The sequence below is a fragment of the Aulonocara stuartgranti genome (genome assembly GCF_965226115.1).
Source record: "Aulonocara stuartgranti genome assembly, chromosome: 7".
Classification (NCBI taxonomy): domain Eukaryota; kingdom Metazoa; phylum Chordata; class Actinopteri; order Cichliformes; family Cichlidae; genus Aulonocara; species Aulonocara stuartgranti.
This window is the reverse complement of record NC_138945.1, coordinates 33289713-33303771: the sequence shown is the minus strand read 5'-3', so window position 1 is coordinate 33303771 and position 14059 is coordinate 33289713. Positions and strand designations below refer to the sequence as shown.

The window sequence follows — 14059 nt, the reverse complement described above, 5'->3', positions numbered from 1 at the left end:
CCAGCACTTCAGTTATTTTCTATTGCATATCTTTGTTTCCTTCCTCATCCTCTGCTGCTGCTGCTGCTGCTGTTTTGGTCTCTCTCTATATATTTCTCCCGCCCCCTCTTTCACTTCTGCTCAGTCTTATTTTCTCTGCCTCTATTTCTCTTCCCCTCACACCTCCAGTTTTTCTTACAATTTTCTTCTGTCACCCCTCCCTTTCCCTCTTTTTCTCTCTCTCCCTCACAGAAAGACTTCAGGCACCAGCACTCCAGACAGTGTGCTGAAGAAAAGCCTGCTTCCAGCCAGCTCCCACTATCCCACATCTTCCTCTACCACCACCTCCTCTTCTTTGCAGACAGACTGTTCTTCATTTAGCACTGAGAATAATAATCGGAGGAAGCATCTTATGTCCAAGTACAGCAGAGACAGCCTCACTAAAACAACATCTCTAATTTCTCCTTCAATTGAGATGATCTCTAGAGGTCCAGATGGGCGATTCACACTCCCACCGTATGACACTGAGACTCTGAGTGTTCACAGCAAGAAAAGTGTAAGGTATGACCAACACTCTAAAGTTCGAAGGTCTGTGTCACTGCACTCGGAGAAGGAAGACAGGAAAGAGCGTCCATTTGTGCTTTCTGTTGATCTCCCGCCTTGCAAGAAGTCAAGTTATGATGGCTTTCCTGAACTCAGCAGCTTGTGCTCTGACAGTAGTTTGGCCACTATTCATCATCACGACAGAGAAATGACTCCCGTATTTCCAGTGCTTCCACATATCCGAGCTGGCCTTGGTCAGCCATCTACAACTGCAAGCGCTCTGGTGCTCCAAATGGAACATGAGAGGGAAAGGGGGAACCTGCACCGCTGCCTGAAGCTGGCTCAGGAGAGGGAGGAACTAGAGAGGGAGCTGCAGTGGTACACGTTAGAAAGAAACTCCACAAAGCACGAGCAGTCAGACTTAAAGAGGAGGGAGGATGGTGGCAATGAGCTTTTATGGGAATACAAGAGCAGCACCTTGCCACACAGATACTCCCTAGCCAGCAAGGAGAACCGCTGTTTCTCACCAAGCTTTTTATCATCATCTTCTTCCTACTGGGAAACGCATCCTCTTGTTTCTCCACCCACTTTGATTCAATCCAGGACCCATCTCAACGCATCATCAGCTGCAGCTCCCTCATATTTAAAGTCCAGCAATCGTCATTCTTCTCCGTTTTTGCCCAAACAGACTTCCTTTCAATCTGCGGAGGCAGGCAGTTTTTCGAAAGCCAGATTAACTCTCCCACATCTTTCCCTAGAGCACCAGAGACATGAAAGAGCAGGGGCAGCACCAGAAAGCTATAATGATTCACCACAATCCACAGGCCTAGATATGCAAACAAATGATTCATGTTCTGAGGCACAGAGACAGAACAATCTTAGTCATGGCAGCCTTTCAACATTGTCTTTCTACAGCAATAAATACACTGAAAGATCTAATTCAGCTCTTGATGCGTTGCCAGGCTCTTCAAATGTGGAGGTAGTGCTCCCCAAACCCACTGGTGAAGATTTGTGTGTTGAGATGAGTGTAGATGAGCCACACTTTGAGATGTGTCATGTGCGGCCTGCAAAGCCAATGTTGCACCAACGAATTGCATCTCATGTACAAGGGCACACACTGACCCGCAGAGGTCGGCATCATGATATGAGGAGGAGCACAAGCTTGAACTGCCGTGGCCCTGTTTCTGTGGATGATATATTCAGGGTCCCAGATTCTTCGCAACCTTTAGAACCACACATGTGGAAAGCTGCGAGCCAAGGCTCTAAAATATCACTCTCTAAGCAGCGAAGTCAGAGTCTAGACTTGAGAAGACGGAAGGAAAGCAATTTCCTGACTCCTGATGCATGGATAGACTCTCTTAGCCAAGAAAACTGCTCTGCTCCATCATCTTGTCCTCCAGACTCGCTGTTCTGGAAACCTCAAAGTGCTCCTCCTAGGAAGATTTCCAGCTCTCCTCCAAATGATCATGCAGATACCAAATATGCCACCTATTTAACTCCTGCTGCTGCTGACCCTCTATTTTCAATGAACCATCCAGAAAGGCCCACAATAAATCCTAATGTGCCTTGTCATTACGAACCAAGAAGAGAGACCTGTCTTGTACCCAGTGCTGCCACAATGCCAGGGGAATGCCAGGAGGACATGGAACAGGAGGGAGGTTATTTGGAGGCCGTGAAAGGAGCCGCTATATGCTTACTGCCCAACACCGATGCTCATGAGGTACTGGAATTGGAGGCAGGAGGCTACGATGGAGTGCCAGAGTCTGGCAGCAGCTACAGCAGTTATGCCAGCAGTGGCCTAGGAAGCATGGAGCCCAGTAATGGGCGCCTTTCCATGTGTAACCTTTCTCCAACACTCATAAGCTCACCTGAGACTATAGAGGACACCCAGGGGAACACCCAGGACATACAAAATAACAAAATGGAATCAAGCCAAAGGTATTAAGCCATAATGAATAACGGAAATTATGTTGTATAGAACAAAATGTGTGGGATTACATTTGCAACTTGAATAAACCCTGTATGGTAAATACAAGGCTTTCAAGGTTAGCCTAATATACAATTTAATGTAATTATAGAAAGACATTGCACATTGTGTTTTCAGATTACAGTAATATGCTGTATACCCAATTTTAGAAAACCAAACTTTAGAGCAAGGTTATTCTTTAAAACATATCAAAAAGTTAAAAAGAAGTTTTTAAAAAAAGGAATTTAATCCTGCATTTTTGTATAAACTCTATCAAGATAGAAGAGCATCTGATGATGTTTGTGTGTTGTTATTTTTTGGAATACAGTGTGAACAACATCAAAATAATTTAATCCATTTGAATCAAAATCAACATCAAACACTGATATATTGCATAAAGCAAAATATATTTCATAACTGAGAATGAGATGGAGATTATAGAGTTTCTTTGTTCTACAGGAAAGCATTTAATAACTGTTTAAAAAAATGATGATAATATTAAAGATTTCTGAATATTTGCAAGCACACCTTCAGCATTCTGCTCCGTCTGACAAACTATGAAGCAAAAAACATGAAATAGTTTATTCTTTGCTGGGAGAACTCAAAGTGTGGCTCATAGTACTTTTCCATTTGTAGACAGTCATGAGTGTGTGTGAGCGTGCATTAAACATGCCTTGTTTTATGTCCTCTCTAGGAGAAAGGTCTCTGTCGATGAGAACTACGAGTGGGATGCTACTGATTTCTGCTCACAACCTGCTGACGTTCACAGTAAGCATTTTTATATTCTTGTTATATTCTTATATGGCTTATGCTTGGGTACAGACAAGGTGGAAAGCTGTATAAATCTGCTGAAACTCACTGAGCAATTTATGTGATTGTTGTGTGGTTTATGATGCTCAAATCAATAGAAAAATCCACACCATTTAACCTGTGGGAATGTAATACTCCTCATGGATGGGGACACTGAATAAGGGCAGAGACATTATGCAAATTGTTTCTGTTTAAATGTGTAACGACAATGGAACATTAGCTCTCCAGCATTTCAGACTGTGAGCTGTATAACTGAACTAAAAATACAAATGACAATCACTTGTTCTAATGACTCTTTAATGTGCATCTTCCTCTTGAATGTGCATATATCTCGGATCCAGCACACACAGGTGCAAGATGCTAACAAGATGCATGTATTTTAGCTTGAATTAATTATTATATTACATTAATTATTCTTTATATGGAATACTTAGCAAACTCGTATTTGATCTGGGGATGTTTGTGACTACATATTGCAAGCACAAATTAAGAGAAACTTCAGATGTTTTCACTATTTAGCTCCAGTGAATTGACTTGAAAGTTAACCTGCGGTCAGAAGCCAATATTTAATTTCCAACCTGTAGCCTATGAGGGTTTCACATCTTTGGGTGTTTAAGATATGAGGGACAAAAGCCTACAGGGTGCACAATTTTAATGAAGTGAAATCTGCTGTAAAATATCAGGAAACTCACAGATACCACAATTTCACAAGTTTCTTTTTACCTACAGGCCTGTTTCCTTCGTTGAATCTGCTGAAGCCTGATCCGTGCCGCAGCCTACCCAGCATGCAGCGCTCCACTAAGGCACTGAAAAATTGCAGTCAGATTTCTCGGCTCCCAGAGCATCAAAGCAGCTGCTCTGCTGAGCTAGAACCAGACACTGTGCTGTTCTGACACTGCCAGCCTTTGGCTCGTCTCACCTGGTGTGTCCTTTCACTTACTGACTCGCATCAATGTCGACAAAAAAGTGCATGCGGCAGAATATGAGCCTTTGTGTGATCAATTTTAGTTCCCCTTTCAATCAAAAAAAAAAAGGGAAAAAACAGAGCGAGGCCAGTACAGAACTGCCTTTTTTACTAGACTATTCTCTTTGCTAAGCTCAACTGAAAAGAATAATTTTCAACACATGTAGGTCCCAGTAAAAGTAGTAGAGGCATAAAACCATCTCTGTCTTTATGCAATGCTTTTAAACTTTGTTTCCCTTTGTGACCCATAACTATCATGCTTTCGACATTTTCTTTTGAGACTGTCTGCCAATCTGCGAATATCAAATCTGGTCACCGTGTTTTCTTGTGCACTTTGATATGCATTCATCATCCAGGGATGACTCAGTAACCAAACAAAAGACAAAACGATCACAGTCATTATCAAGTTACTGGTCTATGCTGGGATAGAGCTTTCAATATTATCTATCATCTTTGAGTTTAACAGCAGACATGTTAATGAAATGTCATCCAATAATGAAGATGACTAAAATACAGAAGGTCATTCAGCTGCACTGTTGCACAATTTGTGTAACCATCTTTCTAGAAGTATAATTTCCCAGCAGAGATTGAACTTTTTTTTTTTTAGAATCCCAACATCTACTCAGTGTAATGAAAGGCTTCCTCACCATGCTGTCTCCTTGTTCAGTGCAGCAAGACCATTAATTATGTTCAGCAATTGAAGAGGGTCATGTTAGCTAAGATCATATTTCTTCTTGTTTATTTTTTTATGGTCATAAAGGGAAATTAGCCTTATTAAATTGTGTTGCCTAATTTGGCAAGGGTCAGCTCTGACTAATCAATGCTTTTTTTCCTCCTAGCAACACGTGCGTAAAAAACACTTGGGAGATAAGAGTGCTGCTGAAAAGTGGCCCCAGTTAAATGCTTTGCTTGTCAGAGTGTATTTTCACACATCCAGTCAAATAGTATATTAATACCATGGTGCAAAACGCACTTCTATGTTTTCAATGTCGAAAAACCAAAATCCAAAACAAAAACTCAGAGATCATTATAATTTACCTTTATAGAAGGAAACTAAAATTGTGCAGTGCTTTATGCGGTTCTTATTACCGCATAAAGCACTGCACAATTATTTTCTTACTTTTAATAAGTAAGAAAAGAAGGTTTAATTAAGAGTATGAAGTCGTGAGAAAGTTGTATTTTTCTTAAAAGTTGCAAGAGATCAGACTGGTGTAATGTAAGTCTGAAAAGCACTAAAACACATGAAGTTTTATTCAAGCCAAAGTTTTATTATTTAAGCCAAACTCTTTTTGGATATTGTGCTTTTATCAGTGGATACTAGTCATACTTCTGAGCTGTAGGACTGCAAATTCTGTTGTATGAAGGTCTTTTTCCCCCGTTCCCACTGCATGTTGCTTTTTGTTTAAGTTTAGACTCTCTTCTACACTGACTCACACATTTGCACCGCTGGTGACCATTATGCCCAGAGACATTTTTAGCCGTGTGGTGGGTAAGCTAAAGGATGCTGCAGAGCATAGAGAAGAAGAACAACACTGAAATCCAGATACTGAAAGAAATTTGCAGGCTGAATGTGTACAAGGACACTCATCTAGGGACTGATGTGCACTTTTATATCGATGACTTCTATGTTGGTCATTTGTTTAGCCCAGGAAGAATGACAAACGTGTACCAGGCTTCAGTAACATGAGTATCAGATATTATTTTGATTAACAAAAAGAACAAAATGTTATTAAAGCCAGTGGTTGTGAGCAATGCAAGGTTAAGGTTTGCTTTTATCTTTTAATATGCCTTTCAATGGCACACTATTTTGCGGAAAAAGAAGCAATGCCAGCTTTCGGCGTGCTGGTGTGATTAGGTACTAAGAAGTTTAAAGAGTTTGCTTTGTTTTAACGCGTAGTGGAACAAATTCATAACATAAAAAATCAGTTTTAATTAATGTGTGGAATAATTCCCATATCAAATTGTAAAAACTGATTTTTTCCAACCTCCTTTTCCTACTGCAGATTGTTTTTTTCCCCTGGAGGATCAAACCAAGCACAAATGTTTCACTGTTTCCGTAAACCTACTGAGAAAAAGAAATGCACCCATGCGCCACGCTCTTTTCTTCACGAACAATGGAGGAAAGGAAAAGAAAAAAATGGTTTTGGTTGCTGAACCTCTATCTTAAGGCCTGCACATTAGTCAAGCAAATAATTAACTCAGAACTCTGCAGTGTACCAAAGCATTGTGGGGTATCCATCCTATAATTGAAATTCACTCATAACAGCTACATTTACTGCAAATCAGTGTTTCACTTCTGTAGAACATTTTCATTTTCTGGTGTGCGTATTGTACCTCAAGTCGGGAAATGATAAAATCCTAAGTGCTTTGCAGACAATTTGTATTCAGCACCAGCTTTTTCTGTTTGTTTGGGTTTTTTCGCCCTACCTTTACAAGTATAACTAGTGCAAAATAGGTGGTAATATGTAACATATATATACATTAGAAAATGGAAAACACAACACTGAAAAGTGGTAATGAAGCATAATAATACACTTTTAAGGAAACCTGTTCACAAAGAGTTGTGGATAATAGCAAAGGCTCATAAAGCTGATTGTTATACTGCTACCTTTTTCAGTTATTGTGTGTACTTAGGAGGATTAGCTTCAATGCGAGCTCTCGTTTATTATGGCCATTAAGAAGTGATTGAATTATTTGCAAATGCCAGGAAGTGACTCTCCAAGCTAGAAACTAATGAAGGTCTCACTGAAAGGAGATGTCATACACAGACCAGAAAAAGGTGCTTACATCCCCTCTATAAAGTTGAGATAGCTGGAAAGTAACTGGAGACTTCATGTTTATTGAATATCAAAGTTAAACTTACAATCTGTGTGATTATACAGTGAATGAATACTGAAATGGCAAAGATTTGTAGAAAAATAAGTGGGTTTTTTTTTTGCCTGTCCCGTTTGGCTCTTTTGCCATCAGAATTGTTGTCTAAAGGCAAAGAAAGATGCCCAACGGATTCACTTTACCAAACTGACCATCCCAGCCTTGCCGTAATGGTCCATTTGATTCACCTTTTATTGTTTATTTTATTTTCACTTGCTGAATACGGGACAGACTTGACTGGGGGAAAGAAGGGAAGAAAGAAAGAGGGAAAGAGAAACAGCTGAGAAGAGGGACGGGGGAGAAGGGCAAAAGACAAAAACCAACAGAATGGGCAGAAAAAAAAAAGAAAAAAAAGAAAATGCATATATCAATCACCTGGATCACCTGCTGAGAAAGAAAAAAGAAAACAAGCAGAAGAGAACAAGAGTAATAGAATAAACAACATCACAATGATATATGAGAATATGACAGTAAATACTAAATATTAAACATTATTGTGCAGCACATAAGATCAACAGAACACAGTGTGCTTTGAGGTAGGGTGTAGTTTGTGGGTGTGATCACCCGTGTGTACACCTGTGAGCATGGACGCGCTTGTTTTTTTAAAAGGTTCCTTCATGTAATGATCTGCTAGAGGGTAAAGAGAAAAAATAATAAGAGGGTAGAGAAAAATAAGTTAAGTTCAGCCCATTTTGCATTTTGGCTTGTAGTCTAAGAAACACTACATATATTTATGGCTTTAAGGGCTATTGTCGTAACATTTTCACATGTTTAATTGAGTTCCATTTAGATTCAAGTTTGCCAAAACACATTTGTCATCTTTTTTGCTGTAACAAGTCATAGAAAATAGTCTTTTGTACAGCACTAAAAGCTTAAAATATACATTATGCAAAGCCCAGATAAAAATGGAGAGAAAATGCAAATAAGCTCCTGATTATGAACCAGTGTCCTTCTAATGATCAGAAACACCTCAAACTCTTAAAGAAGAAAAAGTTGGCAAAAACTCTGAATTAATCAATTCTTCAGGTTTTACAAAGCCCCTGAAAACGTGGCATCAAATCCTAGATATTGTTCTATAAAAAGAAAGACTGAATAGCAAAAGCCATGCTAGACTACATACCACCGGCAAACCCCCCCAAACCCCTCTTCATAAATCCATGAACTACGTCCTTAGATGGAAAAAGGATATCTGATCTAGTATGCAGTTTTAATTTTCCTGAGAAAACATAATGATTTCCAATTCTGTTATTAAATTTTTTACATACATTTGTGAGTATATGTGAAGTGTTCACTGTTGCCCTTCCTTGCCATGGTAAAGTTAATCCCTTCTTAGGTCCCTGCCTTAAGCTTGGTTAAAAACTACCAGGCAAGCTGACAACATAATATCTTACCTTTACCATTAGCATAATCAGTTATGAAAACGATGATAGGTTTTGTTACTGAACAACAGCATAAATCAGCTATACTAAATAGACCTTAAAATTTAGTATATATATTGCTTTTCACAGAGATTAAGGAGTAAAATTTTCTTCTCACTCTACTTCATTTGCACAATGTAAACTGTAGAAGCAATCTGTGATGACGTACAAATATTGAGTTCCATTCTGCTCGTTTGACACTGAGTGGGCAACTGACTTCACTGACTGATAAAGTGCTTGTATTACATATGAACCAGCTTCCAATTATACTAATGGTATTAGTACCGCAGCACCAGACAACCTCCATCCTGAGAAAACGATCTGAGGTAATGTCACAGTCATCTTTTTTAATCCTCGGCAATTCCATTTATTTAGACTTTTATATCTCTTTGACATCAGAGATTATGGGGTGGGACAAACACGTATTTCTTGTCTCTGGCTGCGGAGTAAAGATTTGACAATGCAAAGAGCAAACACTGAAAACATTAATGAGTGTGTACAAGTGCAGCCTGTGCACAGGTAGTTCAACAGCTTCTTCTAACAGAAAACACGTGTAGCATTCAAATGACAAGAACTTGACATAATTTTACCAGAGTGGTGTGAATTAATCATTTGCACAGTCTCTGACTTTAGGTAAGAAAGGAATTGTTCGACAATGTAAAGACTGGGCTATTGATTGGATACTAAATGTGCTTTATAACTTAAAATTCTTTGTATAAATTAACCTCCTCTGATGGGCTGATTAGTTACATATCCTTGTAATTAACATAATATTAATTAATTATCTTTTAATTAATAACCCTATAGTATCATTACAGAGTTCTCTATTCTTAAATTGACTTCTGACTTGATTAGAAACAGAATTTCCTGGTTAATTTTGCCAGTAACTGTCATTTTAGGTGATAACAGCAAGCGTTGTATTGCACTTGATGTATTATACTACAATTCCAAGGCTAGCCACTGTGCCGTATCATAGTAGCAAAACATGTTGATTTAACAAAATCTCTGATTTATTTTAGCAGTAGTTGGCCTTCTTGTTTTGTTATTCCCTACAATATTTCTACCTTTAATAGTGGTAATTCTTAATTTAGTTTCACTAGTTTAATACTTTTGTTGTGTAGTAGTGGCAGCTGTCATGAATTTATGAAAAATGTCTTATTTTGTAGCCATCTTAACCTTGTTATGACAGTATTTTTGGAAACTTGGACGCAAGAAGCAAATAATACAACTAGCTATGAGTAGCCTCTCTTACTTTGCCACACAGGTGTCAGTCATTTAACTTAATATAATTTCATTGTGGGTGCAAAGTTATTGATTGCAGCAACTTTTCAAAAAGACTAATTTCATGTGGAATCTATTTTTTTCTCCATCATCTTAAGTGGCTCACTCATGCCCATCTCAAAGCGCAATTACTGAAGGGGCCTAAGAGTGATCTTCAGTTGTTTTACCTGGAGGCTCAATTAAAAGTTGGCAGTGTGTACTTTTTAAATCGCTAGAGGAAACATGGGTTTTCAACTATGATTAGATATATAATTAAAATAGACAAACAGGTCACCCTGAGATTAAAGTTCATTATATCACAACTCCTGTCAGTTAACAAGTCATTTAACAAGCAGAAAAGCCAAAAAAATGACTGGTTTCTCCTTTTCAAGTGTTGACATGTTTATTTTGTAGTGTTACACTGCTATAAATCTGGGCTTAAGCAAGCTGGATAAAACAAGCATATATAATATCTATATATTTCGTGCATGTGTGTATGTATTCTATATTTAACATGACACTGGGGGAAAAACAAAACACTTGATAGATAATATCTAGTTATCTTCATTACTATTATGTTATAGAGCTACAAAATAAAACAAACGTCCCATGTAAAATGCAGGTTAATACTTTCTAGCTTCAGTGTTCTAGCATTTTCATGCTACGACATCCAGGTTTTTAGATGTGCAGACAGTCGTAATTATTTTTTTGTGCTTTTTCATCCTTAAGCAAACTACAGCAGGTATTTTATTTTGCATCGCAGAAAGAATGAGGATGGCAATTAATGCTTGTTGTTGAGGATAAGCTGTGGCTATTATCTCCTGCCAAGTGTAAAATTAGTGCGATTATCAGCAATATTACCATGGAAATATGGTTGGACGTGGATAATTTAAAGATGGAAACCTAAATGGGACTTTTTCAATCAGTCTATCTACACATCCAGCATTCAGCCTAAGAGGCAAGAATTCACAACATGTCAGCAAAGTTAATTACCTCTCTGAATGCCTCCCAGCAGAGAGTGGAATAATAGCATCAGGGGAGAGAATGACTTTTCTCCTGTTGTATTGCTTTTATTGTACAGCACAATCTTTCTTAACTCCTATTTCACTTTAATTAGGCATTTACCCAAGAGACAGAGGTTTTGAAAAACATCTGTGTTCTTGCTATCCCAAGGGCAATAACCTTGCAGTGGGTGTTTCTTATTCTCTCATTGATTACAAAGCGTGTTCATCCAGAATTGATGACCTTATTATATGGGGTGGTTTATTGTGTCCTTGAGAAGAAACATTTACCATGAAGATAAGTAAGCCTAATTTTCCACAGCCACTATTGATGTGATATAGCACTTTTTAGGGCTTTGAAATATGACAGTTATATTTGACTGATATTTAATGGATTTCTTTTCATTAACTGAATTAACTGTATGCGAGACTTCTGAAGCTAAGACTCGAAAAATGGAGACTTATTTTTTTATCATGAGGAAAATGCATCTATATTATTAAAAGCACAATATATGGATTTATATGGTTGAATTTATTTTCATTTCAACAATTATGACTTATATGAACCTTGTGATATGTGACATGAAGCTTATTAAACATGTTGTCAAAGTTGCAAAAGTGACTGTAACTACTTAACAGAGTTCATCTTGATGTTTAAATAATAGCTGAAGATTTCTTGTTTATTTTCTCATGAAAAAATATGATCTATAGTTATTTGCTCAGTTTTGAAAGTTGTATTTTATGTCAGACATTCAGATTTCTGTGTAAATATTTCATTATAATAATGTGTTATCATATTGTGATTTTGTTAGTTCACTTTTTTTTTTTTAATGTTATAGCCATTTGTGTGCAAATGAATACTATGTTGAGGTCCTTGCCTCATCGGTCATATTTTAACAAACAATCCTGAACCATTTCACTGTTTGCCATTTACTGGACAAAAGGTGTTCACACACATTGAATAGACTCTCCCACAGCAGGAGAGTAAAAGTGAATTCTTAAACTGATTTGCATTCTCTTTTGCTCATTTTGAATGATTTGTATGCATAAATGCTTTCAAAATCAATTGAACTTTGTTGATCCAAACCTTTTGAAGAATTTGGCTTTCTGGGAGAACTATGACTGGCATAGAAGTTAAACCCAAAGTATATTCCCAAACTATAAAACAAGTGCAAGTACTTGTTGAGAAAGTTGAGCTTTTTAGTTTAACTTTTGGAATTTTAGTGTTTAAAGTTTAGAGCTTTCGGTTTGTAAGCCTCAGATGACATGACTCATGTTTTCATCTGCTTCTTTCCATCTCATCTGGAGTTGATCATCATAGATCACTAATGAAGACGATCTAAAGTCAAAATACCTATACATATCTTACTCTATCTATAAATAAAGCACATAAAAAATTTGCAGATACCTTTCGACTGAACTTCGTTTCAGTTACAATTTAAGAAATATTGTTATTTTCATCTACAGTCATTTATATTTATTGGTATGACTCTGTACTGGGACCACCCTATCATGCTTTATGGTTTCTTCAGGTAAAGGTTAAAATAAATAAATAAAAGATGGTAATCTGTTGCAAAGTGTTCCCTGTTTTTAAAGCAACCATTTCAAAGGCAACACGATCATTACACATGGTCCCAATCATTTTGCTCATGACGATGGTTTTCCATGAATTGAAAATTGGTAAAATATTTCCTCTATTAATTTCTCTCTCTCTCTCGATTATTTAAACTAGATATGATAAAGTACAGTTCCCGAATCCCCGTGCGGACTGATTCCCACACTAATAGATAACTTTAGGAAAAAAATGTCGTAGGCAAATTGTGATATATTTCCTGTCGTGTGCACTCTGGCAATGCAGCTACATAACACATTTGTCCATTGTATTTTGACATTTAACCTTTCTCAATTCTGGCTGTCAAGAATGAAAAAAGTGCAATGGAAAAAAAAACATGCAAAACACAGTCTTTCAGAAATTCTCAGGTCTGTTTCCTGTTTAAGGTGTTACTGTGATATTTGCCTGCAGCTGTTCATTTTGATCGGAGCAGCTGCACATCACATGTCCCCACAATCTCCATATTGCACCTGTTGATTTGTTTTGTCTTCTTGATCCCCTAAAAACGTCCCAAATAGCAGACAGGAACCACCAGTGAAAAGATTGTCCTTGACATGTTTTTTGACTTTGCCTGTGATGTGTATACAGTATGATGAAATGGAATCTGTTGATTGCTAGCAGCTTCGCACAACAGACAGACCTCTTCAAAGACTAGAATGCCTGATGCAAACTAAGTGATGCCAATGTGACAGAAAAATAGCAGTGCACTGGTGTCAGTGTGAGCTGTCATACACTGACGACAAGCAAAATGTCCTGCAGGAATGCACAAAGGCACAGCTTGGTTGTTGCCTCATACTTCATAATCACTAGTCAGGGATGAGAATGTGATAAAACCAAATGTTTTCTGTTTCTTTTAATGCATAGCCCATGGCTTGAGGTATGAAGTACAGTGATTACACTGTGAATGGTCTCTTTTCACCTCTAAATACAGGCCATCAATAGGCTTACACAATGAATGTTTACTGTTTCAGACAAATAGATTATTCCATTAGTCTAATTGATTAGAAACAGGTTAGTGGGGCCAAATGTGTTGGCCAAAAAAAATAAATGAGATTAAAGCGTGTGGTGTCAGTCTGGTGTGTTAAGGTCAATGGCGTTTTCTTGCTTGTTATACAATTTCAGCTGCGCAACTATTCAGGCCCTGTTTTTGTTGTAAGTGATTATTTCTTAATGTTATAAATGTATTCAGTGAATGGCAGCTCTGGGCTGCAGGCAGATGAGTTTAGTGCCTGGACTTATAAAAGATCACTGATGTAATTTTGTGTAGAAAAATATGGTGACTTCACAAATGTGCAATGTTACCCATGCTACTCACCTATGCAGTTGTATATCATCACTAATGAACTATGCATTGATATGTAGCCAGGCTGTCAGTTTTATATGGTTATTTCAAAACCACCATTTTTTTTCCTCCTCAGTTCTTAAATGCTCAATAGTGGTAAAAACAACAACAACAACAAAAACAAACAAACAAACACACAAACAAAACGGTGACACAATATAGTGGGAATATGTCTGTGAAGGTTCTCAGTCATCCAGGTCATTGTAGTCAAAGGAGCTTGCAAAGAAAAGCGTCTGGACGTCCAGACGCTTTTCTTTGCAAGCTCCTTTGACAACATAGTGGGAAACATTTCT

At 37.7% G+C, this 14059-nt stretch overlaps 2 protein-coding genes across 4 annotated transcripts in view; both read left to right on the top strand.

Moving 5' to 3' along the window:
• Positions 1-5345, top strand: part of igsf9a (immunoglobulin superfamily, member 9a) — a 66789-nt gene extending 61444 nt beyond the window's left edge. For all 3 annotated transcript variants that reach the window (XM_082538833.1, XM_082538832.1, XM_082538834.1), the window contains 3 exons: positions 232-2460; positions 3183-3256; positions 4028-5345. In XM_082538833.1, coding sequence (XP_082394959.1) covers positions 232-2460; positions 3183-3256; positions 4028-4191 — 2467 coding nt within the window. In that variant the 3' untranslated portion in view covers positions 4192-5345. The remainder of the gene's footprint in view (positions 1-231; positions 2461-3182; positions 3257-4027) is intronic.
• Positions 1-14059, top strand: part of LOC309709925 (transmembrane protein 230-like) — a 133075-nt gene that overhangs the window by 71840 nt on the left and 47176 nt on the right. The window lies entirely within an intron of this gene.